The 27,872-nt window shown below is 41.2% G+C and overlaps 1 protein-coding gene across 1 annotated transcript in view; it reads right to left on the bottom strand.

Moving 5' to 3' along the window:
• Positions 1-27,872, bottom strand: part of DNAH8 (dynein axonemal heavy chain 8) — a 224,806-nt gene that overhangs the window by 42,400 nt on the left and 154,534 nt on the right. Inside the window, exons 49-53 of the mRNA XM_040645126.1 lie at positions 26,263-26,415; positions 25,744-25,899; positions 17,153-17,269; positions 15,229-15,330; positions 7,611-7,771 (exon numbers count right to left, since the gene is read on the bottom strand). Coding sequence (XP_040501060.1) covers positions 7,611-7,771; positions 15,229-15,330; positions 17,153-17,269; positions 25,744-25,899; positions 26,263-26,415 — 689 coding nt within the window. The remainder of the gene's footprint in view (positions 1-7,610; positions 7,772-15,228; positions 15,331-17,152; positions 17,270-25,743; positions 25,900-26,262; positions 26,416-27,872) is intronic.

Here is a 27,872-nt window from a genome sequence, read left to right as displayed (position 1 = left end):
ATATTATGTATTGCTCAGAGTACTATATTCAAGTTACTCAGATTGTCTTTTCTATGTGGTTATGCTATCAATAGATAGGTGCATTCATTTATTTCTATTCATATTACAGTTAGTTTTTGTCCATATTTGTTGATTGTCTTAAATATGTGAAACATGGACATGGCTTGAAAATCATGACTAGGGGGCACCTGGGTGGCTCAGTTGGTTAAGCATCTGCCTTCAGCTCAGGTCATGATCCTAGGGTTCTGGGATTGAGTCCCATATCAGGCTGTCTGCTCCCTGGGAGCCTGCTTCTCTCTCTCCCACTCCCCCTGCTTGTGCTCTCTCTCTTTCTCATTCTGTCAAATAAATAAATATCTTTTAAAAAAATCACGACTAGATAACAAGGTATTCTTACACCCTTCTAGCCATTCCATCTTCTGTTATAGGCAACCAAGTGCATTAGTTTCTGTGTTACCGTCCCTGTGTTTTTTTTTTTTTAATTTTTAAAAATTTACTTTACAGAGAGTGCACATGAGCAGGGGGTGGGGGTGGGGTGGGAGAGGAGAGAGAGAATCTTCAAGCAGACTCCCCACAGAGCATGGAGCCTGCGACGAGGCTCAATCCCATAATACTTAGATCATGACCTGAGCTGAAACCAAGAATTGGATGCTCAACTGACTGAGCCACCCAGGTGCCCTTCCCTGTGTTTCTTTTTGCTAAAACATAAATGCATATATATTCTTATTACCTTCTTTTTCTTATAAAGTGGAATATATATATATATATATAATATATGTCTCTGCTTTTCCAATTTTATGTCTCGCCTTTTCCAATTAAAAATGTATCCTGTGGGACACCTTGGTGGCTCAGTCGGTTAAGCATCTGACTCTAGATTTTGGCCACGATCACGATCTCAGAGTTGTGAGATTGAGCCCTAGTTGGCTTCTCTTTGGGTGTGGAGCCTGCTTGAGATTCTTCTCTTCTTTCCCCTCTGTTCCTACCCCTGCTTGCATGCTTTCTCTGTCTAAAATATATATATATATAAATAAGTAAAATCTTAGAAAAAAATGCATCCCGTAATCACTCCATATGTTCCCATGTCTTCCTCACTATTTTTTTTTTTACAGCGACATGCTCCTCTATTGTTAATATGTATCATAGTATATCATCCATTCTCCTGTGGGCATTTAGGTTCTTTCCAATATTTTGTTATCCCAAATAATTCCTCATAATGATCTCAAGGTTATGGTTTCTCATGTTGTTGGAGATGTTTTTCAGGGTAAATGGCTATGGGTGGGATTGCTAGATCAGGGATTAGTGAACATTGCCAAGCCACCTTCCGCAGGGCTGTGCTATTTTGCTCTCAACAACGATGTGACAAGGCCCTTCCTTCACAGCCTCATCAACAGAGTATTGGTGAAGCTTTTGAATTTTCACCAATATGACAAGTGAAAAATGGTATCTCAGCATAATTTTAATTTGTTTTCTCTTATTTTGAGTGAAACTGAGTACATTTCCTTACATTTACGGGCTGTTTGGACTAAGATCATCTTGAGACCCTATGGGTAAATCCAGATGTGGGATTGATGCAGGCCAAGATCAGGGATAATGAGGGGATGAGAGGGTAGAGTGAAGCTGTCCCCCAAAGGGGACCGTGGGATTTAGTGCGTATAGAGCAATGGCTGAGAATCTTGCATCGTTCATTCATTTGTTGTTGCTACCTAAGGGGTAGTGAGCACAGTGAGCCTTCTATGTCTTTTGGCAGCTCTCTTCACCACTCTGTCCAAAGGCTTCTATGCCATCACTGGCCAGCATGCTATAGATTCCACCACTATCTTTTCCCAAAATAGAGTGTCAGGATCTTGCAATCTCTCATCACACCGAGTGAGATCAAGTAGAAAATGCTAGAACTCTGCTTTCAATCTGCTGGACAACTGGTGTGACCTCTACCCTCTCATCTCCATGCTTAACTTCCCACCTGGTCTGTCCTTGGGTCTTCCCCGCCCACCTGCTCTCCTCCTCCCGGGACCTTGGTCCATTTTTGGTTCCTACTCAGGCAGTAGACTCTGTTGTGAAGCTCCGCATTTGGTCATTTTCTCCTCTTGACTCCGATACTTCTTTTTTTTTTAATAATAATTTTTTTATTATGTTATGTTAGTCACCATTCAGTATATCCTTAGTTTTTGATGTAATGTTCCATGATTCATTATTTGCATATAACACCCAGTGCACCATGCAATACATACCCTCCTCAATACCCATCACCAGCCTATCCCATTCCCCCCCCCCCTCCCCTCTGAAGCCCTTGGTTTGTTTCCCAGAGTCCATAGTCTCTCATGGTTCATTCCCCCTTCTGTTTACCCCCCCTTTCTTCTTCCCTTCCTTCTCCTGCCAATCTTCCTATTTCTTATGTTCCATAAATGAGTGAAACCATATGATAATTGTCTTTCTCTGCTTGACTTATTTCACTTAGCATAATCTCCTCCAGTCCCGTCCATATTGCTGCAAATGTTGGGTAATCGTTTTTTCTGATGGCTGAGTAATATTCCATTGTATATATGGACCACATCTTCTTAATCCAGTCATCTGTTGAAGGGCATCTCAGCTCCTTCCACAATTTAGCTATTGTGGACAATGCTGCTATGAACATTAAAAAAAAAAAGAAGTATCGGAGTCAAGAGGAGAAAATGACCAAATGCGGAGCTTCACAACAGAGTCTACTGCCTGAGTAGGAACCAAAAATGGACCAAGGTCCCCGGGAGGAGGAGAGCTGGAGTGGGCGGGGAAGACCCAAGGACAGACCAGGTGGGAAGTTAAGCATGGAGATGAGAGGGGTAGGGTCACAGCCAGTTGTCCAGCAGATTGAAAGCAGAGTTCTAGCATTTTCTACTTGATCTCACTCGGTGTGATGAGAGATTGCAAGATCCTGACACTCTATTTTGGGAAAAGATAGTGGTGGAATCTATAGCATGCTGGCCAGTGATGGCATAGAAGCCTTTGGACAGAGTGGTGAAGAGAGCTGCCAAAAGACATAGAAGGCTCACTGTGCTCACTACCCCTTAGGTAGCAGCAACAAATGAATGAAAACGATGCAAGATTCTCAGCCATTGCTCTATACGCACTAAATCCCACCGGTCCCCTTTGGGGGACAGCTTCACTCTACCCTCTCATCCCCTCATTATCCCTGATCTTGGCCTGCATCAATCCCACATCTGGATTTACCCATAGGGTCTCCAAGATGATCTTAGTCCAAACAGCCCGTAAATGTAAGGAAATGTACTCAGTTTCACTCAAAATAAGAGAAAACAAATTAAAATTATGCTGAGATACCATTTTTCACTTGTCATATTGGTGAAAATTCAAAAGCTTCACCAATACTCTGTTGATGAGGCTGTGAAGGAAGGGCCTTGTCACATCGTTGTTGAGAGCTCAAAATAGCACAGCCCTGCGGAAGGTGGCTTGGCAATGTTCACTAATCCCTGATCTAGCAATCCCACCCATAGCCATTTACCCTGAAAATACATCTCCAACAACATGAGAAACCATAACCTTGAGATCATTAATTGAGGAATTATTTGGGATAACAAAATATTGGAAAGAACCTAAATGCCCACAGGAGAATGGATGATATACTATGATACATATTAACAATAGAGGAGCATGTCGCTGTAAAAAAAAAAAATAGTGAGGAAGACATGGGAACATATGGAGTGATTACGGGATGCATTTTTTTCTAAGATTTTACTTATTTATATATATATATATATTTAGACAGAGAAAGCATGCAAGCAGGGGTAGGAACAGAGGGGGAAAGAGAGAAAGAATCTCAAGCAGGCTCCACACCCAAAGAGAAGCCCAACTAGGGGCTCAATCTCACAACTCTGAGATCGTGATCTGAGCCAAAATCTAGAGTCAGATGCTTAACCGACTGAGCCACCAAGGTGTCCCACAGGATACATTTTTAATTGGAAAAGACGAGACATAAAATTGGAAAAGACGAGACATATATTATATATATATATATATATTCCGCAACTTTATAAGAAAAAGAAAGGTAATAAGAATATATATGCATTTATGTTTTAGCAAAAAGAAACACAGGGAAGGGGCACCTGGGTGGCTCAGTCAGTTGAGCATCCAATTCTTGGTTTCAGCTCAGGTCATGATCTAAGTATTATGGGATTGAGCCCTGCGTCAGGCTCCATGCTCTGTGGGGAGTCTGCTTGAAGATTCTCTCTCTCCCTCTACCCACCCCCACCCCCACCCCCTGCTCATGTGCACTCTCTGTAAAGTAAAATTTTTAAAAATTAAAAAAAAAAACACAGGGACGGTAACACAGAAACTAATGCACTTGGTTGCCTATAACAGAAGATGGAAGTGGGCTAGAAGGGTGTAAGAATACCTTGTTATCTAGTCGTGATTTTTTTTTAAAAAGATTTTATTTATTTATTTGACAGAATGAGAAAGAGAGAGAGCACAAGCAGGGGGAGTGGGAGAGAGAGAAGCAGGCTCCCAGGGAGCAGACAGCCTGATATGGGACTCAATCCCAGAACCCTAGGATCATGACCTGAGCTGAAGGCAGATGCTTAACCAACTGAGCCACCCAGGTGCCCCCTAGTCATGATTTTCAAGCCATGTCCATGTTTCACATATTTAAGACAATCAACAAATATGGACAAAAACTAACTGTAATATGAATAGAAATAAATGAATGCACCTATCTATTGATAGCATAACCACATAGAAAAGACAATCTGAGTAACTTGAATATAGTACTCTGTACAACTTCAGTGGGATATATTCTAGGGACAAGAAGAACTGCAAAGAAATCTTGACCTCCCCTTCATACATTTGTTGTTGGTAGTGGTATCAGTGGAGTGATTAAGAGCAAATAAGTAAATATTGAACTTACTGGGAGCCAGAGCTCTTACCACGGGAGAAAGGAGATATCAATATTGAAATGAGGGATGACAAGGAAGAGACATGCGGTATACCTTGGGAATTGGAGTTATTAGTATTAGCTCATGACGTTTTTAACAGTACTTATTTCCTAGCTCTATCCATTGAGAGGGGCTACAATCACACACACACACATACACACACACACACACACAGATAGATGCAGTCACATATGGATATAACTGTAGATCTATAAATATAGAAAGAGAAAAGGCAAATGTACAAAATGTTAACAGTTGATGACTCTGGGTGAAGGGTATATGGTGTTCGCTGTACTTTTCCGAGGGTTTATAATAGTTCAAAATAAAGAGTGAAGGGGAAAAAATAGTTTGTCTCAACACTGACTCCCATCTGGGTTACATTTAAGTGTACTTCTCTGGGCCTTTTCTAGTTCTGGTTTATCTTTCTTGAGAGCTGAGGACCAAAAAAACTGCTATGGTAATAAGGGTAAGTCAGGACGAGATGAGTTGTGTTCAACCCTGCTTTCCACACTTCCCGGCAGAATCTTACAGCGCCCAACAGGATCTAATTCTCCAGGAACCGGCCGTCACGACTCGTTGGGCTTTTGCCAAGAATGAAGTCCAGTGCCCTCATATGTGAGCTGCTTCAATTACTAATGTATTAGTGCTTTAAAACATTGGCCGTTTTTCTGCCCACCCGCATGACCTCATGAGCTGTTTCTACAGACTATCCCCATTCATTAGATTCTTCACAACCCAGAAGAATTTAGTATCGCTGGTACATCCAACAAGCAGTCCCCGAGCATCAGGCACTGTGTAGCCCTGGAGATACAGTAGCAGGAAAAATAGACCTCAGTTTCAGATGTAATGGCACTTACGTTTAATGATGGTAGATAGATGATAGCAAATAAATCGGTAAATATAGAGTATGTCAGTTAGTGATACAATCTAAAGAAAAAAGCGGCAAGGAGGATGGAGTCTGGGGTGAGGGCTGGGGAGTGCTCTGCGATTTTTAAATAGGGCAGCAAGGGAAAACATCATTGAAAAGGTAACATTTAAGTAAAGACCAGAAAAGGTGGAAAGGTGAGCCACAATGGAATCTGGGGGGAGGGAGGTTCTGGGAGGTGCAAGTATCCCATTGGGGGAGCCATCCTGGCCTGAGTAACAGGAAGCTGGCAGGAGCTGGAGCAGGGCAGTGAGTGCAGGCGTGGGCAGAGGAGGCCAGGCCAAGAGGTGGGGGCAGGTGGTCTCGCATGTCCTTGCATGTCACCTGTCAGTCACTGTCCTCTCTGAACTCGACTTGGAGTGAGACAGCAGACTTAGGAGGCTTCTGAACAGAGGAATGACATGGTCTGCCTCAGATCTTTAATGTTTCAGCTAAAGCAAAACTATTTCTCTGTTTTTTTCTTTCAGATGATGTTTGAGTTGGTTCCAAATGGATCCCTGAGGAATCTTTTTATTTCTTCACCTCTTTCCTGTCTTCAGCTGACTTATGATGGCCTCTTCAAATAACCACCAGAGCCCTCATTGTTCCATCATGGGGTCTGAAAAGAATGTTAGCCATTCGTGGCTCTTCTGGGTCATGCCTATGTCTTTTAAGATGAAAAGCAGCATGGGAGAGATCAGAGGATTTGGACAAGTTAGAATCAGTGTGGGTTACAAAGAGGCCAGGAGGCCAAGCCTCACTCGAGGGGTGAAGTACATGTACGTTCAGGGGTAGAGAGACAATGCAGGGGGAGCTCGCTGGGACTCCGTGGATGCTGGGTAAGGGCGGAGAAGCAGAAGGTGAGGCATGTCCGCGCCCCTTGCAGAGCTGTTAACATTGCAGCAGCCGGTGAGTGACTAGGAGAGAGGGACACCCCATTCCTTCTCGATGGGTAGTCACAGCTTAGAATCTGCCAGAGGCATCTCGGTCTCTTCCATCCCTGAAAACCAGTCTTCTAGATGTGAACTCGGTGGGTTTTCCTCGATGGGCCAGAGGCGGTGACCATCCACAGGAGAATCTCAGCTGGGGCTTCTTGGCGCCCTCTCTGTGGAACCGGATAGCCTTGTTTTCGGGTTCCTTCATTCAAAGGATGGGTCTGAGAAGGGACTTGGGATTGGGATGCATTTCTTGTCTCTTCACTCATCATCTCTTACCTCAGTGATCAGAGCAGGGGCCTCATGCGGAGCTGAGACCCAAGCCTTTCCTCTGGGCTCTGTGCCCACCACGGGTGTTAGTGACAGAAGGAAGCAACCAATCAAGTGAGGGCACAGGGGCCACAAGAGAGAGGATCAAGCAGCAGCACAGTTCCTCATCCTCCTGTCTCTATCCTCCTGGCCCTTTTAGACTCTGTTTATGACCATTATTTTTAATGGATTTTTTTTTTGGGGGGGAAAGACAAGAAGCTGGGAGACTCTTGTCCTATCAGCAGAAAGCATCAATACCAATAACACCAGCTGGTTTTATGACAGGACAGAGGAGAGATAATCAATGCATAAATTAGAGCTTTAACATTGTCATAAACTCTGGAGCCTCAGGATTTAGTGAGGAGAGAGCAGGCCAAGATATGACAAAGTTGTAATTGGGAGACAGGAAGTGACATTATTTTTCACAGCAAAATAAAAAGAAGGGAAAGGAGAGAAATTAAGAGAGAAAATGAAATGCACAGCCTTTGCCAGGCTGAGTTGCAAATGATTCCTTAAAATTAAAAAATGCCAGGAACTTACGTGATATCAGCATTAGGGTGCAGCCCAAAGACTTCGGGGTTATCTAGGGATGGCAGTGACTGGATGTACTCAAAATACTGATCCAGGGTTTTGCACAAGGGGATTTTATATCCAGTATAAAAACAGAACGATGGTTCAAACATCTTCTCACTGAACCAGACCTACACGGGAGAGAAAGCAGAAGAGAGAAAGTGATGACCATCTAAATGAAAAGTAAAGGAGGGAAGGGTCCCCTTATTTCCATTTTAATAGATTTTTATACTGGGTTTGAAAGGACTTAAGAAAACCACTGACAGAAATAATTAGCACAAATATGAAGAAAAGAGAGAGGCCACATGACACAAAAACAGGGAAGCCTCTGAGCCTCTCTTGAACACCAAAGACGCTTGTGAACAGTGACAAGAGAGCCAGCCTCGCAAGCCCACTCACTGCTCCAAGTAAACTCACGACCCTCCATCCCACTTCTGAAGACAAATGGGAACACACTGCATAGAGGAGGCCATAACCACACACACGGGAGAAGATCTGGGCATTTCCATGGCCTCCCTTCGGCCCCAAAACAGGGCTCATGCCGGGGAATGTGCCATGCTCAGGGTGGCTCACAGCAGCACCGTGCACCAGGCAAGGCCAGGAAAACTTCTTAACAATTGTCTCCCCTCCCACCCCGAGCTGGAGAGCTCCCTCTGTTAATTAAGTTATGTCCCTGGCCACAAGAAGCAAATGTATCCAACAGTCTTATTGTTTGCCTGAAGACATCCTTTTCTCATTCCATATGAATTGATTACCTGTAATGTAAAAGCAAGAGAACAAATATATACTTGGTGTGAATAGACTTATTCTGAAGAGGGAAGAAAAAAAAAAAAAAAGAATGCCGAATGCCTATGAGCCAGGTTTAAGGCAATGACTTCAGTGTCTAACAGAGCAATTTTCTCAGCAGGAGAGGAAATAATGGGAAGACAGGAAGAACAGAAGGGCAGGCAGGATGTCTGAATCACTGGGAGGACTCAATGTGAAAAGAGATGGGGATTGTGCTTCACTTCAGTGGGTTACACTTTCTCTAGCATCTTCCTTCCATATCCTTCTTCCAGCTCTTTTTAGGTCCAGTGGTCACTCTGAAATGCCCTGTGTGCTGGTTCTTTCTTCTGTCCTCCCCCCACCCCCTGCCACGCCCCCAGTGCTATCCTAGTTAACTCCTATGCACAAGGCACGGATCATAGGACTGGAATGGAAGGCAAAGGTGAGTCACACACAGTTCTTTTCCTCCAAGGAGCTTGTGACCCACTGGAGGAGTAAGTCAATTACAGAATAAGCCATAGTGCAAAGTCCACTAAGGGAAGAGCCAGAGGAAATAAAAATAAGCAAAATACGAGGAGGCTTAAAGCAGGAAGAGAGAATAGCCAGCTGGATGTCAGGTAAGGCTTTACCTGGGAAGTGATCTTAGAGCTAGGTCTTGAAGGATAGGACTTCGACAGGGGAATTAGAGACTGGGGAGACCACACCAGCAAAGGCACAGAGGAACTGATCCAAAAATGCAAGGCAAAATGAGGAAATGGTGAAATTTAGGGTAGATAGGTCCGGGTGATGACTGGCATTGATTTAAGAAATGAGGAGCCATTCAAAGTTATTAAAGAGAACGGCTGCTATATGATCATGGCCATTAATTAGAAAGTTCTACAATGGTTGGTTTGAGGGGAGACACACGGTAAGATGTTGAGAACAGAGAAAACAACCAGGGGTTCAAAGATAAGCCCCGGATTGAAAATTGTAGAGACAGAGGATCCAGCTTGAAGGAACTGATACACAATTAAACAGAGCCTCCCTCTGGGTAGCATGATCAAGGTAAAGTGGCCACAAGGAGGTTAGGTCATCAGGTCAGCAGGTCAGAAGGACTGAGATAGGGGAAGGCAGCATGTGGGTGCCAAGGTGCTTTCTGCAGCCTTCTTCAGTAGAGTTTCCTGGTAGCCCCGTGTCCTTACAGCCAGAGACCCAAACTCACTTCTCTGTTTATTGAGGGGCCATCTGGAACAGGTGAGGGAAAGGAGCAGATGAGACATGAGGCTGAAGGGAGTGCAGGCTGAAGTGTACATTCAGGGGGAGTAAGGGGCGGGGCTACCCAGTGGTCAGAGAGCTGGAGCCATTGAAGATGGAGAAATTCTAAGGCAAGTCAGGAGAGAGAGAGAAAGTAAGGCCTGGGAGAGGGGGAAATGAGGGGTGGAGAAGCTGCTCAGGGGCAAAAGAATGGAAAATGGTAGGATGAGCTTTTCATTTAGGGCATTAATTAAACCCCAGACGGGCTTCCCCCAGGTGGGGCGCAGGCCCAGAGGATGGAGAACTGTAGCCTTCTGAGAGGGGATTGGGGTCTGCTGACTAGTCTCCTATCGTCCTGAGTATGGGGGGCGGTAATGTGGGGTGGGAATAGGGAAGAAGTAGAAGAGGGGGAAGACAGATTCAGGTCAGAGGGAGGAAGTGTCCACCTTGAGGTCGTGAAGGTGCAACAGTTAGCGCAACAGGCTCTTTTCTTCTCCCTCCCTTTGCCCACAAGCAGCTCTGAGCTGCGATCCAGAGAGCCCACTTTGGTTCTGATGTGGAGGGCAAAGAGGTCTCTTAGAAATCCCCTTCACTTTGCCAGCAATCTGCGGTGTTCTTGCCATCTTTAAGTAAGGCAATTTCAATAAAATAAAGACAAACCATCTAAGTCCTGGTTAATCAGGACTCTCCTCGAACTCTACATCTTAGAAGAAGTCTAAGCAATTTTTTTAAGCTAATATAAAGTGTTGTAAAAAAAAAAAGTATACCTGATTTTCAGGTTGTGCTGTGGGGTCAGTGAAAATTCAATCCAGTCTACTGTCTTGAACGACTATGACCCCAGGCACATAAAACTCAATCTGCTGAGATTAAATTACGTTTATCATCATCAACAAACATGCATTGAGTGTATCCTAGGTGCTAGAAAGGACACAGAGACTTCATGGCCTGTTTCTTATTTTAATGGGCTTACAGTCTAGTGGGGGAGGCTGAACGCATGTATTAGAATCACATATTTCCCACTCTCCAAGGCAACTGCTTCACATCTCTTCCCCTTTCTTCAAATGTCCCATTCCCTCAGCTGGTGACCTGCATCCCCTTAGGCGATGATGCTTCTTATTTCACTCTGAGCATAGATGGGATTAGAAGAAAACAACCCCATCTTCCCCCAACCAAACCTTCCAGTCTCTGCACCCATAGGTTTCCTAGACTTCCCCTGTCATAAGGAATGGGCTGCCCTCCTTCTAACAACCAGTACACATGGATAAATCTAAATCAGCACTGGTCGTAAAATTATTGTAATGAGTAACATGGATGGGAATAAAAATGAGGAGGAGCCAGAATGCTCCGTGGCCATAATATAGAAGATACAAATCAGAAGGGCTCCAAGGTAAAGCCTAAAATGTAGGGTTAGATTTTCACTTAAGGAATCATGTTAGAAAATGTGAGGACTAAAAATGAATACGTAATTTTCAAACCAATACAGAAATATAAGAACACATTTTTAAAAAGCAGGAAAGAAGGGGGAAAAAAGGCCCCCCCAAAAGTATGGCTAATGAAAACCACAAAATAAAATGGTAGAATAAGTCAAAACATAGGGGTAATCACAGTAAAATGATTAATTTGCCTGTTAAAATACAGAGACCTTCAGACTAGATATTAAAAATTCCAGCTATTTGTTGTTTACAAGAGATAAATCTGAAACGTAATGACACAGAAAGGTTGAAATAAAAGGAGTAGAAAAATACATACCAGGTATACTAAAATTAAGTATTTCTAATCATTAAAAGACTAGTAAGAGAATGGAGAGGCAAGGCTCAGAGTGGGGAAAGAAATTTACAACCACATAATCAACAAAGAAATTACATCCAGAATATGCAAAAAGCTCCTGTAAATCAATATTTTAAAAAGACAGACAACTCAAGAGAAATAGAGCCAAGAACGTACCAGCAAGTCACAAAGGAGAAAACTAAAACAGTGAATCAACATGTGAAGGTGTTCAAGTCTATTAGCATTCAGAGAAATAAAAATTAAAACCGAAGTGAGATGGCAACCAGAATGGCTAACATTTAAGAGACTAATGATGCCCTGTGTTGGTGAGGATGTAGTGAAATAGGGTATCTCATTCTTCTGCTGGATGTATTCTTGGAACAGCACTTTGGAAACCAGACGGATGTGATCGACTAAAATGGGAAGTACGCAAACCCTATAACCTAGCAATTCCGCTCCTAATAGAAAGGCATATCCGTGTGCTCCAAGAATCTTGTATAAGAATGTCCCCAGATGAATTATTTGTAGTGGCTCCAATTGGAAGCAATCCTGATTTCCACCAGTACAATACAATGGAACCAACATTGTAAAGGAAAATGAGTAGACTACATACAACATGGGTGAATCTCAAAATACCACATCAAGAAAAAGAAGCCAGACACCAAAATGAGAACATACTCTATGGTTCCATTTACATGAAGTTCAAAAACAGGCAAAATTGAACTATGTTAATAAGGAGCATTACTTAGATGGTAAAAGTACAGTGAGAAAGAAACGGTTTGTATAAAAGTCAGAATTGTGGTTACCTTGAGGGAATGGGGAGTTGTGATGGAGAAGGGACATGCATGAGTCTTTGGGGGAGCTGGAAATATTCTATGTCTATTTGAAGAGACTTACTAAACTGTATGTTTATGTTTTATACATTTTTCTGTATATTTCATATTTCTTAAAAGTAGGTTATGTTTTTTAAAGATTTATCAGGCAAATAGTACAGGTAAAGTCCCTTTCCTTATCTTCCTTGACGTCTCTCAGTTGACCATTTCTTCTTTCTTGATACATTAAAATACTCAAAGCCCGGTCCTTAGCTTGTTTTCTTTCTCTACACTTTCTTCTAGATGATGCTCTCATCTGTTATCTTGACTTCAAATGCCATCTATATGCTGACAAATTCCAGCTCTTTTTCTCTAACCCTGACCTCTCTCCTGAGCTCCAGACCTGTAAATCCAACTGCCTTGTTTACCTTCCTTCATTCTCTTATCCAACAAATATTTATTGATCACATAGTATGTTCTAGGTTCTGCCCTGCATGCTGGGAATAAGGCAGTGATGTAATTAGGCAAAGTCCCTGCCTTTAGGGAACTTCAGTGTTAGACAACTCCATTTGGGTGTCTATTAGGCATCTCAAAAGTTACATGATCAGAACAGAACTAATTTCTGGCCCCAGCCAATAAAACGCCTTCCTTCTGTAGCCCTTCTCCTCTGTAAATAGTCCTATTCTCTACCCAGTTGTTTAAGTCAAAGCTGGGAGTGATTCTTGACCCTCTCATCTTTCGCCGTCAGCATTCAGCTGGTAGTATCTGTACAATATATGCAAAATCTAACCACTTCTCAGAATCTCGAAATTCTACTAAAACTCCAATTTCAGGTACTTTTGCAATTATTCTAACACACAGTATACAAGACATCTTTTTATTCCTTTAAACCTCAGGTACAGAGGTGAGTTTACCATATTTCTTTATTTTATCATTTCTCATGAATCTAACCCCCCCCTTTTTTTTGAGAGACAGAAAGAGAGAAAAAAAGAGAGCAAGCAGAGGGGAGTGGCAGAGGGAGAGGGAGAAAGAGAATCTTAAGCAGGCTCCATGCTCAGCACGGAGCCCAGTGTGGGCCTCAATCTCACAACCCTGAGATCATGACCTGAGCTGAAATCAAGAGTCAGATGCTTAACCAGCTGAGCCACCCAGGTGCCCAGAGTTTAGGCCCCTTTTATATTTACTTTTCCCCATTCAGTCCTGATCTCCACTCCCAGTCTCCTTCCCTCTGAGAGCATCTATTCAGATGTGCTTGATCTATGTCCTTGTGAAATATACATGTATTACTTTGTAGATCTCACTCTACTTTTTTAGGCTGTACACTCAACACTTAAGTTTTTTAAAATCTATGCATGATGCCATATGGATCATTTCTTCCAAGTGCTACATTATATTCCATGATAGGCATCTAAAACATTTAATTCATCTAGTCCCCCATGGCAGACTCCTAGGTTACTTTCAATTTCCTACTACTACAAACAACATTATGATCGATATCTTTGTACATGTCTACGGACCTGTTTGCGAATTTCTCTGAGACATTTACTCAGGAGTGGGAGTCTGCTTCAGAAAGTATCACACACTCGTTACGACTAAGTGCCGCCAGCTTGTACCCCAGGAGGGTGAGCAATAATATTCCATTGTGTTCATTCACTACTTCTTAAGATTCTTAGGCATTTGCAGTGGATGTTGCCATGTACCACCAGTTCCTTCTTCAGGACCCAGGCACACACTCCCTCAGCGGTCTGGAGTATTGGTTGAGGGCTCATCACATTGTCCTTCCCAAGGTATTGCCCTGGCAGAAGAGAGCCTGCCTCAACCAAGGTTGTGCCCTGGGGAAGGGGAACCCCCAAGTAACCCAACCTACAATGGTTACCTTCAGCTCCACATACAATATTGCCATAAACATTATTATACATGTCCATTTGTGGACTTTTTCCAGAAATGTTCTGGGATGTGTCTACCTAGAATACTTTATTTTGGTAAGTTTTGCCCAGTTGCTTTCTAGGAGGTCTGTACTGATTTGATCTCCAGCAGCCAGGCTCCCACCTCCACACAACACTTATCATCCACCTTTCTCCACATATGACTTTAAGAAAAACTTGCAAAAATAAATAAGGATTAAAAGAAAAATCAGATTCCTGGTCAACTCCAATTTACCAAAATACCCCCAAAGCTTACGCTTTGCTGTTTTTGTTAAGGGGAAGAAAAATCATTGAAACAGAATTACCAATATAGATCCTACTATAAAGAAGTCAAATAACCATAAAATACTCATATATCTGATTTTTCCCACTTAGGTAATGTATATTGCTTCTTTAACATGTAAAAATTTTAAGAGGAGTTTGAGTCTGGTACATATATTTATATGATTTATTACTGACACGTGAAAACTGTAATTGCTAAGGAATAATTTTCTCTAGAAAATGTTTGCCAGTGTGATGTATGTAGATTTTACTGGGCACGGAGCCCAATGTGGGCCTCAATCTCACAATCCTGAGATCATGACCTGAGCTGAAATCAAGAGTCAGATGGAGGGAAAAATGAACACTCCATCAATTTTCAATTGTCCTAATGGAAAAGACGAGAATACTCAAATTTGGTTCATTCTCCAGTCACTTATTTGGGGGCTTGAAATCTTCATGAGACTTGCACTCGGAGGAAGTAGCGAATAAAATGTCATGTTTTCATGGAGGAGGGGTCGTGGAGAGAGATACTGAAAATAAGCAACTCATATATACAGGGGAAAATTTACAGACCATTGGGAGTTGACCGCTGTGGTGCTCTGGACCGCATAGATTGCTAGTTGCTTTGGCTTTGGCTTTGGCTTTGGTTTGGGTTTGTTTTGGGTTTGGGTTTTGTTGGCTGTTTCTTTTCAGCAGCTTTGCTGTCTGGGTTTTTTTTTTTTTCTCCCTTAAGTTTGGCTCACTGATTACAAACAAACAAATATTCTTGTTTAAAAGGAAAATGCAATGAAATGTGTCCCATGCTTTTTCTGTAAATTGACTTACTCTAGCAAAGCAATTAAGGAGACGTTTATCAAAGTCATCTGTCACTCTGCCTCCATATTGAACTTCTCCAATCATGTACCGAACCGTACTCCATGATACACCCTTTATTAAAAATACAAAAGATTATTCATTGTCAATCCAAACAAGTAATTCTAACCATTTCAGGTCTTTGCCTGGAGGAAACGTCTCAAAAAGGAACCATGAGCTAGATCACATTTAAAATGACTCATAATCTTCTGTTAGAAACTCTTGTGCTATTACATGACTGAAACTGCCAGGGTTTGGTCACCAAGAAAAATCTACAATATTAAATATCAAGTGCATATATTACTCATTGATTATTTAAAATGGGGGGGAGGACTATTTTTTCATTCTGTGATTGTAATCATCTATAATACTCATTATAGTAATGCTAAGCTGTTAGAAAAGAAAAAAGTCATGTTTAGTGAAGAAAGGGAAAAAATCAAATAATCAACTGTTTAATATGCTCTCTTAGTAATATATTGTCTGAATCAGTATGAGAACGACCAGAAAATTATTCATTCACAGCATTTGTCTACAATGCAATCCTTTGCTGTCTCATTCTGTGAGCTATAACTAATCAAAGTATTTATTAATTTCCATAGCAATCTTATCCTAGCAATACATTACAGATATTAATAGTTTTTTTTTTTTTTACTTAATACATTTGGGGTAGGAAAAGTAAGAATGCTTGATTTTTTTTTTATTTACTTTCTTTTGGCTGAATTTTGATTCATCAGCTCCACTGCCTTTCAAAGCAACTATTTCAAGGTTAACTATTATTTGTATATACAAAATGATAAACAATAATGAAATATGAACCCATACGATGTAATTTTTCATCAAACTGTCATACTCAATTTAATATCCTTTTGTAACTTTAAGGAAAAATAACAGTTTGATTCTACATCCTCCAGTGGCCCGCATAAAAATTCATCCTGACTTACCATCACCATACTGATACTCCAGTATCTATAATGAGCTTCAAGATCCACTACGAGAAGGAAGAGAAGGGGAGACAGTAGGAAACCGGAAGTTATTGAGTTCTTATTGTGCACCATATACTGTGCCTTCACCAATGTTAACTCACTTATTCCTCACAGAAAGCAAGGCCGTTTTGTAGGTGAGGAAACAGGCTGTGAGAGGCTCATAAACTTGCTCCAGGTTATAGAAAAAAACGGATTTCCAACCCTTTCTAACACATGTGGAGGGACAACTGGGTTGTATTCTTAGCTCTGTGACCTGGAGGAAGTCCTTTATTCTCTCTTGTCTGTTACCTCATCAGTAAAATGGGGATGGATAACAGTGATGCCTTTTGAGCCTCCCTCACAGAGCTGTGAAGGCACAGGTGTGACCCTCCATGCATGAGCACTTTGAGAACTGTGAAACGCCGGACAAGGACCATTGACCTTTAGTAGAAATTATTGCCGTCTATTTGCGTAAGTTTAAACATCTGTTAAGATGTGACTAAAGGTGAGAAAGAACCCTTGTGTGGGCATTTTCCCTTCTGAAGAGGCATCAGTGAGATGCGGGAAATGTGATTTAAGGGGTACCTTCTCTTGAAGTGCACTGGGGCACTTAGGTGCAAAATGAGGAAGGTTGTGGAGTTTCTGCACGCACTGAGTTGCCTCATGTATGGTCTGTCTCTGCTGTGCGTGCACAGGACAGAGACGAGGGGGGGAACACGAGTGTGAGATTGGGATCCGAATGCACTCCTATGGGCGGTAGGGGTGTGAGGGGAAATGGCTGGGCTGGTTACAATGGATTAGAATGAGCAGTCCCGTTTTGGGGAGGTAGGGGGAACCGCAGCAGGTTCAACTGTGTATTATAGACTGAAAATGTCTGTAGAAACTTGATTTGAGGACAACAATAAACATGGGGGAAAAATAACAATTTCACTCACTTTTTTAATATCGCATTCATCGAGGTGATTCTGAATGAACTGGACACTGGCTGCAAAGTCAGCAGAATTGAATTCATAGGGAATATTCCACCCCAAGGGACCAAATTTGCGTCGCTCCTTAACAACACCAAAGAAAATAAGTGAGATTTTGAAATTGAATGCAGGTGATTTCTCTTATTATTATTAAAACATAAAGTACAGGAAAATTAAGGCATGATATAGAGACAAGTTGATTTCATAAAAGAACAGTATACAATTTGGGGTATGTTAACCATTAGAAATACTACTTCACGGCTCTATTGCCAGATGATTTACAAGAACAAATCCTCAGGCGCCTGGGTGGCTCAGTTGGTTAAGTGTCTGTCTTCTGCTCAGGTCATAATCCCAGGGTCCTGGGATCGAGTTCCGAGCCCCACATTGGGCTCCCTGCTCGTCGGGGAGTCTGCTTCTCCTTCTACCTCCCCATCCCTCCCCTGCTTGTGTGCACATGTGCAAGCTTTCTCTCTTGCAAAAGTAAATAAATAAAAATCTTTTTTTTTTTAAAAAAAGAACAAATCTTCAAATATTTGCCAAATTGGAGTTCTTGGGCTTTAAAAAAGAAGTCTGGGTTTCCATTGCCAATTCCAAAAAATGCAGTAGGTGCTCAATAAATGTCTATTGAATGAATTAATTTAAGTCGTACTCTTAAAATTTTCAAATGTTAAATATAAGGGTTTAAATTTTTGTTTTTCCAGTTGAATCTTGCAATTTCACACTTTGAAAACCCCAAATCTCTATTGTGAAACATAATACATCCTTCTTAAAACTTTCACATTGCCCTCATTTGTTCTCTCCTATGGAACAGTGGCTAACTGTTTTGAATTGCCAAATGGCCCATAAGCAATCCAAATGGGCTCTGATCAAATGATTCGATTGCCTCGATATTCCGGAGACCATGTTAGAACTGGTACTTCCAAGCTCTGAGCACCTAGCAAACCACATAGATTAACTCAAATATCACTATACCATCAGCTTTCTCTGCCTCAGCGAACAACCAGTCTCTAAGGGAGGTCCAATTATTTCTTTGGGTTAGCTCCTAGCCCTTTGACCCTAGTGGTTGAGGTGAGAATCCATGGGGAGAAGAGAATCCCAAAACATCTATAGAAAGGTATAATTCTACTTCTCTACCTCTAAATATATACTAACTTTTCTTTCTGTCTTCTGCCTTCCCTAACACACACACACACACACACACACACACACACACACACACACGATGTTTTCACAAGTCATTCCAGTGCTTCTTACTACAGCTGCTCCATGCTTTAGATCCTAATAAATACCACCATTTAAAGGAATCTAAATGAATTTTAGTTTAGACAAGTTCATGGACAGGTCAGAGAAAAAAAAATTCAGAAAACAAGAAGGTTTAATTACCGATTTTCAGAATGTGCTTTTAAAATATTAAGTAAACCATGAAAATTAATTTGGGTAATTTGGGTCCAGATGTCCCAACCCTGGGAGATCAGACTGTTAAACAGAAATTCACCCAAGTAAATCTTAAAGATCTCCACGGCTTTATTGAACAACTGATGAGTCAGACAGTATCCCATTAGGAAATAGGAAGGAGCCCCAAAGAGCTACAGAAAAGGAAAGGTTTTTAAAGGAGAGAGGGGATGGCACAAGGAAGTCATAAATAAGAAAAAAGGATTATTTTGGGCAAAGTCACCTTCTTTTGGGGGAGAAAAGGGGCCTATTAGGGGATTACCTTACTAGTGCTGACCAGGAAATTTCAGACTCACTCGTTAAAATTATATTCCTGGAGAAGGTTGAAATTGCAGTTAGGTTATATATTGGTTTCAGTTTGGCAATGTGGGCTTAGCACAAGTAACTCCATTCTGGGTCTGTTGTCTCCTTTTTAACAAGACTGAGAGCAAACAAACAACACTTAAAAATGTGAACTACAAACATTGTTTCTAGACTGGTACTTCTTTAGGTTAGGTTGTCAGATATTCGGCATTTGTATGGTGTGACTCCCATCCTCATCCCCTAGCTAATTAGATAGAAGGTGGACAGCCAGCCCAAGAAAGGCCAACCAGATTCCTCCTCCCAGGAATTTGAACTTAGGGCTCAGAATTGCTATCTAGAATTTATCGTAGTTAGAGCTTAAACTAGGGAGACTTATAAACTTGGGAGCTGTGAAGCACCATCTTCCACCTTGAACATAGAGAAGGCAAGAAGGAGCAGAGGTGCCTTGACAGATGGACAGACTTGTGGTATCATCCCCGGTGCATGAGGGAGAACCCTGGCTCTTAAAGGTGTCAGCTTCTCTTGACCTCTTTCTGCTTCCTGGTCTCAGCATTATTCATGTTACCGTAATGTGTTGGTTTTTTTTAATTGGTTCGTGTTGAAATATTTGGTCCTGTAACCAGATTTTGAACCTTGACAGTAAGAAACATGTCTCCCAGTTTTGTCTCCCCTTTTGCCCCTTTTTGGGGAAAGGATTATGATTACATAATAAACACCAGGTTGATTATTGATTATTATCAGAATGAAAGGCACTCTCCTCCCCCTCTTGGGGGTAATTTCTGAGGCTGAGTCTGAAATTCAAGAGAATTTCTTTAGTGGATCCCAGAAACATTGAGGGGGGCCTCCCCCGGGTCATTTTGAAACAAGAGTGAGCTGGGAGACTCTGCGATACTAACTTGAAAATGCATTCAGCTAAACCTTGAGTCTCTGGAATCTCTTCCATCTTGAAGCCTTCAAAAGGAAGAAGGCTAACCATGTATTGGTGAAATGAAAATGTTTTCCCATTTTTTTTTAAAAAAGAGAATTGACTCTTAAATAGCTTCACCTGTGTTTGACTTAATTTTTTAAATTTACTGTTCAATTAGACAGGAGACTGAATGAAAAATAATTCTTCCTTTCCAATTACTAAAACTGCTTAAATTGGCTCTATGGAAACACTTCCATTCACATGCACTGAGCCGTTGCAATTCCGTTGCTCCTTAAAATATGATCTTTGAAAATTGCTATAACGCTGAGATTTGTTTCACTTTATGCTATTTACTATCAGATTTCACTTAAAGCATTTAATTTTTAGGTTGATTCACTAAAGTCATAGACTGTTCAGCTTATCTCAGGAAAAAAAAACAAAAAACAAAATCTTCGGAGGGTGAATTTTCTTCCACAAATGAAGTCATTTCATTTTCTTGCAACTTTTCTTTCCTTTTTTTTTTTTTAAACTCACTGATCTAAGTGACAATAAAGAAAGAACCCTGAATGATCACCTTGGAATACTATCAGAATAAACTTAAACCATTGGGAGAAGAACTAAGAACTCATTTGGAAGCTCAAAAGCAGGGGGCTTGGCTAGAATTTGGAATATTTGGAATATTGAATGTTTTCAGTCCAATTAGTGTTTTTGAAACTATGGGATGAGTCTTATGTGAGACAATGGAAAAATATTAAAATCAATGTATTTTTAAGAAGTTTCAATCCAGTTGAGAAAATAAGATTTAGAAACAAGGAAAGGACAATGTGATGGTGACTATAATTAACTGTCAAATTTTAACAAATGATAAGCCTGAAGAAGACATTCAATCAGAGGCTTCTGGAAAGAATGAAACTAAAGCTGGTCTTTGAAAAAGAGGGAGAAAAGACTTCCGGGCTTGGCAAAGGCCATGAGCAAAGACAGAACACCACGCTCCTGATTCATCTAGCAGGAGGCTGCAGGTAAGTGGTTCTACTGCAGCAGAGACTGACCTTGGGTAAGTACCTGGAACTACCTGCTCACATAATGATTCAGGGGTGGAACGTAGACAGATTTGAATGTCAGGATAAAGAGCTAAAACCTGATTCAACAGAAGGGAGTTAGTATTCATTATGAAGTTGGAGAGTGGTGATTTTTAGGAACACTACTCTACTCTTTACTGAATTTGACCAATATGGTTCCTTCTTTTGTATTCCAAAGAATCTACAAAACACAGAACTACTAGTGAAATATGGAAAACTTGGAATCCTCCTTTGGATGCTGAAGACAAGTTGCTCAATGGAGTCATCATTTTAATGATGTCAAAGTCATTTCCAATTTTATGTTAGATTTTACCTCAGCCCAATGAGCCCACCTCCCACAGCCCAACACAGAATCACTTCAGTTGCATCTGCAAAACAAGGCTCTCTTTGGAGCATCGCATCCTGTTTATTTAATTACTGGAACTAACATAAAATGAAAAATGCAAGTCATACTACACAACATAAGGGAATTTTAAAAGGTAAAAATAATGAACGGAAATGGCCAGAACCCCTGGAAAAAAACATCAAGCAAAACGTATAAGATCTTTTCCTTAAACCTGTATCATATTATTGTAATTATTCTGAAAACATTTAAACTAAGAACTTTGTAATCATGCCTTCCCAAAGCAAGACCTTCACATGCACTATTAAACTTGAAGGTAACGTTTGACAAGGCTCAAACTTGAGAAAGAAAACAAGATGTAAGAGAAGAAAACACTTTTTGGAAAGAAAAACTGCTGGTAGTGGAATTCTCTGGGTCGTGTTAGATATGGCCATTTTTATTTAATATCTAATTATTTTTAAGGGCCGGGATAAAATATCCAAGTCTGCAACTGCCACTGCAAGCCTGGAGAGCTCCTAATCAATGACTTTAGCAAAAAACCTCATAGACTTGTGCGTAAGCCATTAGAAAAGTACCAAAAAGTGGGCCTCAATGTCATCAAGCCAACGTGATGAGGAGAAAAATTCCGAACCATGGAAAGGACATAAAAGTGATGTGCAACTAATGAATCATCGAACTTTACATCAAAAACCAGGGATGTACTGTATGGTAACTAACATAATATAATGAAAAAATATTTTTAAAAAATAAAAAATAAAATAAACACCAAAAAAAAAAAAAAAGAACATAAACAATGTTTCCATGGACTGGACAAGGTCACATAAACAGTAAAAAAAAAAAAAAGTGATGCAGGCCTCTTGTCTTAAGTGCAATGGATATATGGCAGTTATTCTCAATTCTTGTTGTGTATTAGAATCACTTAAGATGTTTTTAAAAGGACTGAGCACTTCACCTTCCTACCTCCTCCCAGGGCCCAGGCAATGACTGAGAACCATTGCATTAGACATTCACTGGGTCCAATGCACTGTTCAAACAAAGGTTGGTACATTGACCATCGAAAGATGGTACATTGACCACCAGAAAATGCTATTCTGACTTTCTGCAGGAAGTATTGGTAGGACACCACAAATGTAATTATTGAGCTTCAAAAGATCAAGACTTTGGAGGAAGATATATTTAAAATTAAGATTCTGAAGGGTGAATGTAGCCTTGCTCTGAAACCTAGAATGGTGCTGCACCGGGGTTTCTGGGAAACTGTAGAGAGATGGTATTAAGGCCAGAGGAAAGATCCCATGAAGATTAATCTCCAAGAGGATGTGGAAATGTCCTCAGGGAGTAGTGGCCAAATGGAGCCAAGGCATCCACTAGGATGCTGGGGATGGTGGTGTGCTCAAATGGGGAGGGCAGGAGGGCTGGTTGGCTAGGGCAGAGACATCATCTGTTTGCACTAAGAGCACCATCGCTGCAGTAACTTCCTGCCCTCTGTGGATGGTAAGTTCCTGGTGGAGAGGGGAGGGAAGCTCAGGGGAGTCTGGGGCAAGAAGAACAGGTGCAGAATTGGCTTGTGTATCTCTGCAGGTTCCCATGGAAGTACCCAGAGCCCCCTTCTATTGGGTAAGCCTGCTCCTACCTCAACCACAAAACAAACCACACCCTTCACTATACCACCCAAGACATTGTCCTTGACCAGCCAAGCCTACTTCCCCTTCTTATGGGAGAGGAGGGGTGTTCATTTTGTTCTCTGTAACGATGAGTGAGGTTCACATAACACATGATGCCCTTGAGCAGGGGTGAGTTGACGGCATGAGGCCAAACCACAATTCAGTAAGGGAACTACATGGGGTTCCCACAGCTCTCCCATTTGACCTCTATTTCACTACCAGGTTCTGTATTCTGAGGTGTGATGGGCCCCAGCATGAACTCCTCCCCAGCCCTGAAGCTTCAGATTATGTGACATGAACCAATTCCCTGTTCTTTTTGTCCATCTCTGCAAGGACAAATGCACATACTCACATTTGTATAGAGCAAGGGATAGCTAGGTTAAATTTGGAGAAATCAATCAATCAATCAGTTAACAAATCAGGTGTTTGGCTATTATGTCCAATACTAGAGAAATTTAAGTCACAATCAATCAAACCCAGAATAGTCCTAGTAGTGGCTGCACTTCAAACTTGGATACACACAGGAGTCACTGGGACATCTTATTACAATGCAGATTCTGATGCAACAGGTCTGGGGTGGGGCCTGAGATTCATCTCTTACAAGCTCCTGGGCCATGTGGATGCTGCTGGCTCAGGACTACATTCAAGAATGCTGTGTTTTCCTCTCAAGCCAGCTCTATCCTAACAAGTGAAAGAAAATATTTAGGCACTAGCACAGTAAATATTTCTGCTACTGATGACAACAGGACAGAGGAAACCATGCTTAAATTATCTATGCTCCCTGTGTAGTCATAGAACTTGATAACAGGGTTTTAGAAATGGGAAAAAACTTGAAGGTTCACCTCCTTCTGCCTCTAAACACACAGATGGGGAAACAGAGGTCCCAAGTGGGACATAACTTGACAATCCTCACACAGCTAATTGATTTCACTGCCAATCTAATGTCCCAGCCTCCCGGTCCTCAATGAGATGCTCTTTCCAGCTCACTATGACTGGATTTTAAGAGACATTCAGCCTCCTAGCTTCACGGCCCTCATGATGCAGACTATTTCTGTTTTAACCCAAATACATGCCATGTCAAGTGCAAGCACACCTTAGCCCCATGACTGGCCCATGGCCCTGTTGCTGTCCTTCTGTGTAGCACTTGGACTATGGCCACAGAAACACAGGTTGCCGCACTGACCATATGGAAAATACCCCTAATCATCTCTCCATGATAAGCCCTGTGGAAGAGTTGAATCATCACTCCTGGGAACAGAATCATAAAATATACTATTTGTGAATTGGGAATTAAATAACAGAGTTAAATTAATATTTGTATTAGAGGATGATAAGGCCTTGCAAAGCAAACAATTCCCAGATAAGAGTGGATGAAATAGGCTTCAGTGACTCGAAAGCTATAATTTACAATCCAAAGGCCACAGACGGACTCAGTAAAACATAACCACCCACAAAGTGTTGAACCTGATTTTAACTCTCTCGGGGTTAGGGGACCAAAACGCAGGAGATACACAATTGTCTGGTCTATGCAGCCCTCTCTGCTGGGCAGCAGGGATCCTGATACAGCGGCAGGGACAAGGAACCTGAGGGTAAATACGCCCAGGATGTTCTGGGATGAGCACAAAATTCCCCTCCACTTTTGGGCAGGGTGGGGAGAGAGGAGGTGAAGCTCTGTGTGCCACTGTGCATAACTAAACCAAGGCTCCTGGCACAAGCCACGTGATTCCTCACTCCAGCCTCAGCGACGGAGGAAACGTGGAAAGGGTTAAAGGAGACTGTTCATCTCTCTCTCTGAAGTCAAGGAGTGAATCAAGTATATTAAATTTATACAGCTTTCAAATACAGAACAAAATATAAAATCAAATGTAGAACAAAGCAGTAACAAAATGAAAATATCCTACAGACGAGTGGCTGTGGAGCCATAAAATTATTACAGTAATATATAAGTGTATAGTAAAAGCAAATTGCAACAACCTGGAAATGACAGATAACCACTGTCCCTCCCAGTATCAGCACCGCCTTCGCTGGTGGGCTCAAAATACACTTCTGCGTGAGGCAGGAGTGCCAGGCTTGACCCCTCGATCCACCACCTATGGACTTAACCTCTCTGAGCCTCAACTTCCTCATTTTTATTTTATTTTATTTTTCCTGAGGTGCCGTTAATTCGTTTTCACACACTGAAGGGATGAGGGGACGGATCCATAGTGGGCTGGGGCTCTGTTGTCCCTGCATCCAGTTTAACAAAGTTCTACTGTTATTTAGGACAGTCCAAGGGGTAAATTCCTGAGATTTTGAGGGAAATCACAGGCTTTGGGGTCAGACTGGTCAAATAATCTATGAAAAGCCTCTAGCAGATAGTTGCTGCTCCTGCTTTAGTGTCTACTGGAAAGTCTACTATCTTCGTTCACTTATTTATGCATGTGGACATCTCATCAATCAATTTCCTCACTTTGAAAACGGTGATAATCCTACCATGAGAAACGTGGTTGTTAGTATTACATGAGATGGTGTGCATACCATTCCTGGCCACCATAGTCACTTTGAAAACAAAATTCCTATCTAAATAATCCTTGTTCACCTCACAAATATTTATTGAGCTCTGGCAATGCCCCAGATGCTGCTATGATGAAGGAGATTCAGCAGTTACAAAAAGACAGTCTTTTTGTACACAGACAAATATATACTATGGCAGGTGGGGCAAAGTGCCATGAAGGAGGGAAAAAAGCAGGACGAGGAGAGCAGATAGTGCAGCAGAGAAACAACAGGGCATCATCAGTATCCCCCTAAATGTGCAAACGGCGTCCAGAAGTTACCTGCACAGTGGAGTGTAAAAATGCTACAGTATAAAGCATTGGCTTCCACATGGGTAAATTACTGATATCCAGAAGGTCTTGATTAATTCCGGCAAATGTTCTTTTCAAACCGGCACGTACGCCTTGTGGTGGCTCATTAGTGAATTTGAGAGAAGTCTGTTGTAAAAAGCAAACAGTAGTTTTGTTTCTATAAATTATATAAGGGATAAAGTGGAAATGACAATACCTCAGACAACAATGTGCTTACGGTACATAAAATGTCAGCGGAAATTCAGCGCTGTGTAAACTAATGCCATCAGTCAGAGCTGAAACCCCATAAATTAGGACTGAGGCTTAGAACTCTTCCGTGGAAATATCATACTGATGATTATAGTCAAGATCTTGACAGTTGTAGTATAAGATCTTGCAGACCCTGTTGGGTCAGAAGCCCTGTCATATGTTCATCTTTCAATAATGCCTCTATGCCATCTTTATTCAAATAACTCTCAAGGAAAGGACACTTATGTCACAGCAACAAACCTGAAGCAATGTAATTGGAAATCGATCGTGGGGCTCAGTAGTTATCCACACTCGGAAAGAGTCATCATTGGCTTCAGTGGTAATTAATGTCTCTAGCAATTCTTCCATAAATTCTAGGCCAAGGTGACAATTTTGCAGTAATACCCAGCCACCCTGTAGTCAAAAAATGATTTCATATTAATTTCTTGTAACTGTTTTGCCATGATGTTAAGAAAACCAAATGTATAATTAAAAAAAAGAAAACCTTTGCTTAGGGCATGTAAATACTCTGTTTTGAGCACCTGTTTTTAATGAAATGATTATACAGCAATATAAACACTTCTGCTACTAGTAAGACTGGAATCAAGTGGGTTCAAAATGATTGTACTCTGCCATCTCTGGTTCAGAAGAAAACAGAAATTAAAACTTGAAGTCTTGTGTAAGTACGGCACGTGCACCATCTAATGGTGGGAATGGGTATTTTGGAATTGGTAAAAACACGTCCTAAAGTGAATCAGAACTGACTCACCCCCAAACCAAATCATCCATGGCTACAAAGAGAGATACACATTATCTCCTGAAAGCTGGAGACGATACATTTGGTGACTTGGGCCACCAGAATACTAAACCTTACTCTCTGTCATCACTCTTCCCATATAGTCCCCAAACCACAAAACTTACAAAGCACTATTTTAATCCTTGATAAAACTATCTTTAGCAATATATGTCACAGAACCATCACTGCTCTAAAGAACATAGTTCTTAATCAACATTTTGATACCCTTATATTAACGAGATTAGATCAATACAGCCACAAAAATCGAGCACAGTAAATATATGGTTTGTGTATTATGCCTTCTATTTGTGAGAGAAAATACAACTCAGACTGGCTTAAACAGCGAAGGGGACATGTGGGCCTCGACAAGCGGGGTGTACAGAGAGGGATGGACCTCACAGTTGAGTTAGTTGGTGCCATCATGGATCCAGTTACTCACTTGTTCCCCATTTTGTTCAGCAATGTCAGCTTCATCCTAAACCTGGTGCCCCTCACGTGGCACAGTGGCCGCACCTATTCCTAGGTTATTGGGGTTTTTATTCCCTCATAATGTCATTATTATCAATACTCATCCCACCTTTAGAAACAGAACATGGAACTTACAAAAGCTAATATTCCAAAGAAGGTTAGTATGAATGCAGTATTGAAATTTAAAAGTTTCTCATTTGTGGAAACTAAAGAAATTAAGGTTCAGAGTTAAACTGCCAAATCTCTCAATGGAGTGAATCATTTGATCTGAGTAAAAATAATTATATGTAACTGCCTTGATATATATAAATTAGATACACTATATTATTGAATATAATTAAGTGATAAAGGCTCCGGGCACTTGGGAATTAATGACTAACTTGGAAATTTGATGGACCAAGCAGAGACTTAGCCCATTAACCCTCTCTAGTCATTAATTCCCAAGGAAAAGCTGCACCAAAGTTGCTACAGACCTTATGAGATCAAAAGCTTAAAAATAAACGGAGATCTTACTTTATTTTTATAAGTGGTGCGATTTCTTATCACAGCTGAAATTACTATCTACCAAGCATCTCTAGAAAATTAATGTTCTGTGTATTTATTAGGT

The sequence above is a fragment of the Ursus maritimus genome, unplaced genomic scaffold (assembly GCF_017311325.1).
Source record: "Ursus maritimus isolate PB19 unplaced genomic scaffold, ASM1731132v1 scaffold_30, whole genome shotgun sequence".
In the NCBI taxonomy this organism is placed as follows: domain Eukaryota; kingdom Metazoa; phylum Chordata; class Mammalia; order Carnivora; family Ursidae; genus Ursus; species Ursus maritimus.
The sequence above is the reverse complement of the archived record's forward strand: the minus strand, read 5'-3'. Positions and strand labels throughout refer to the sequence as shown.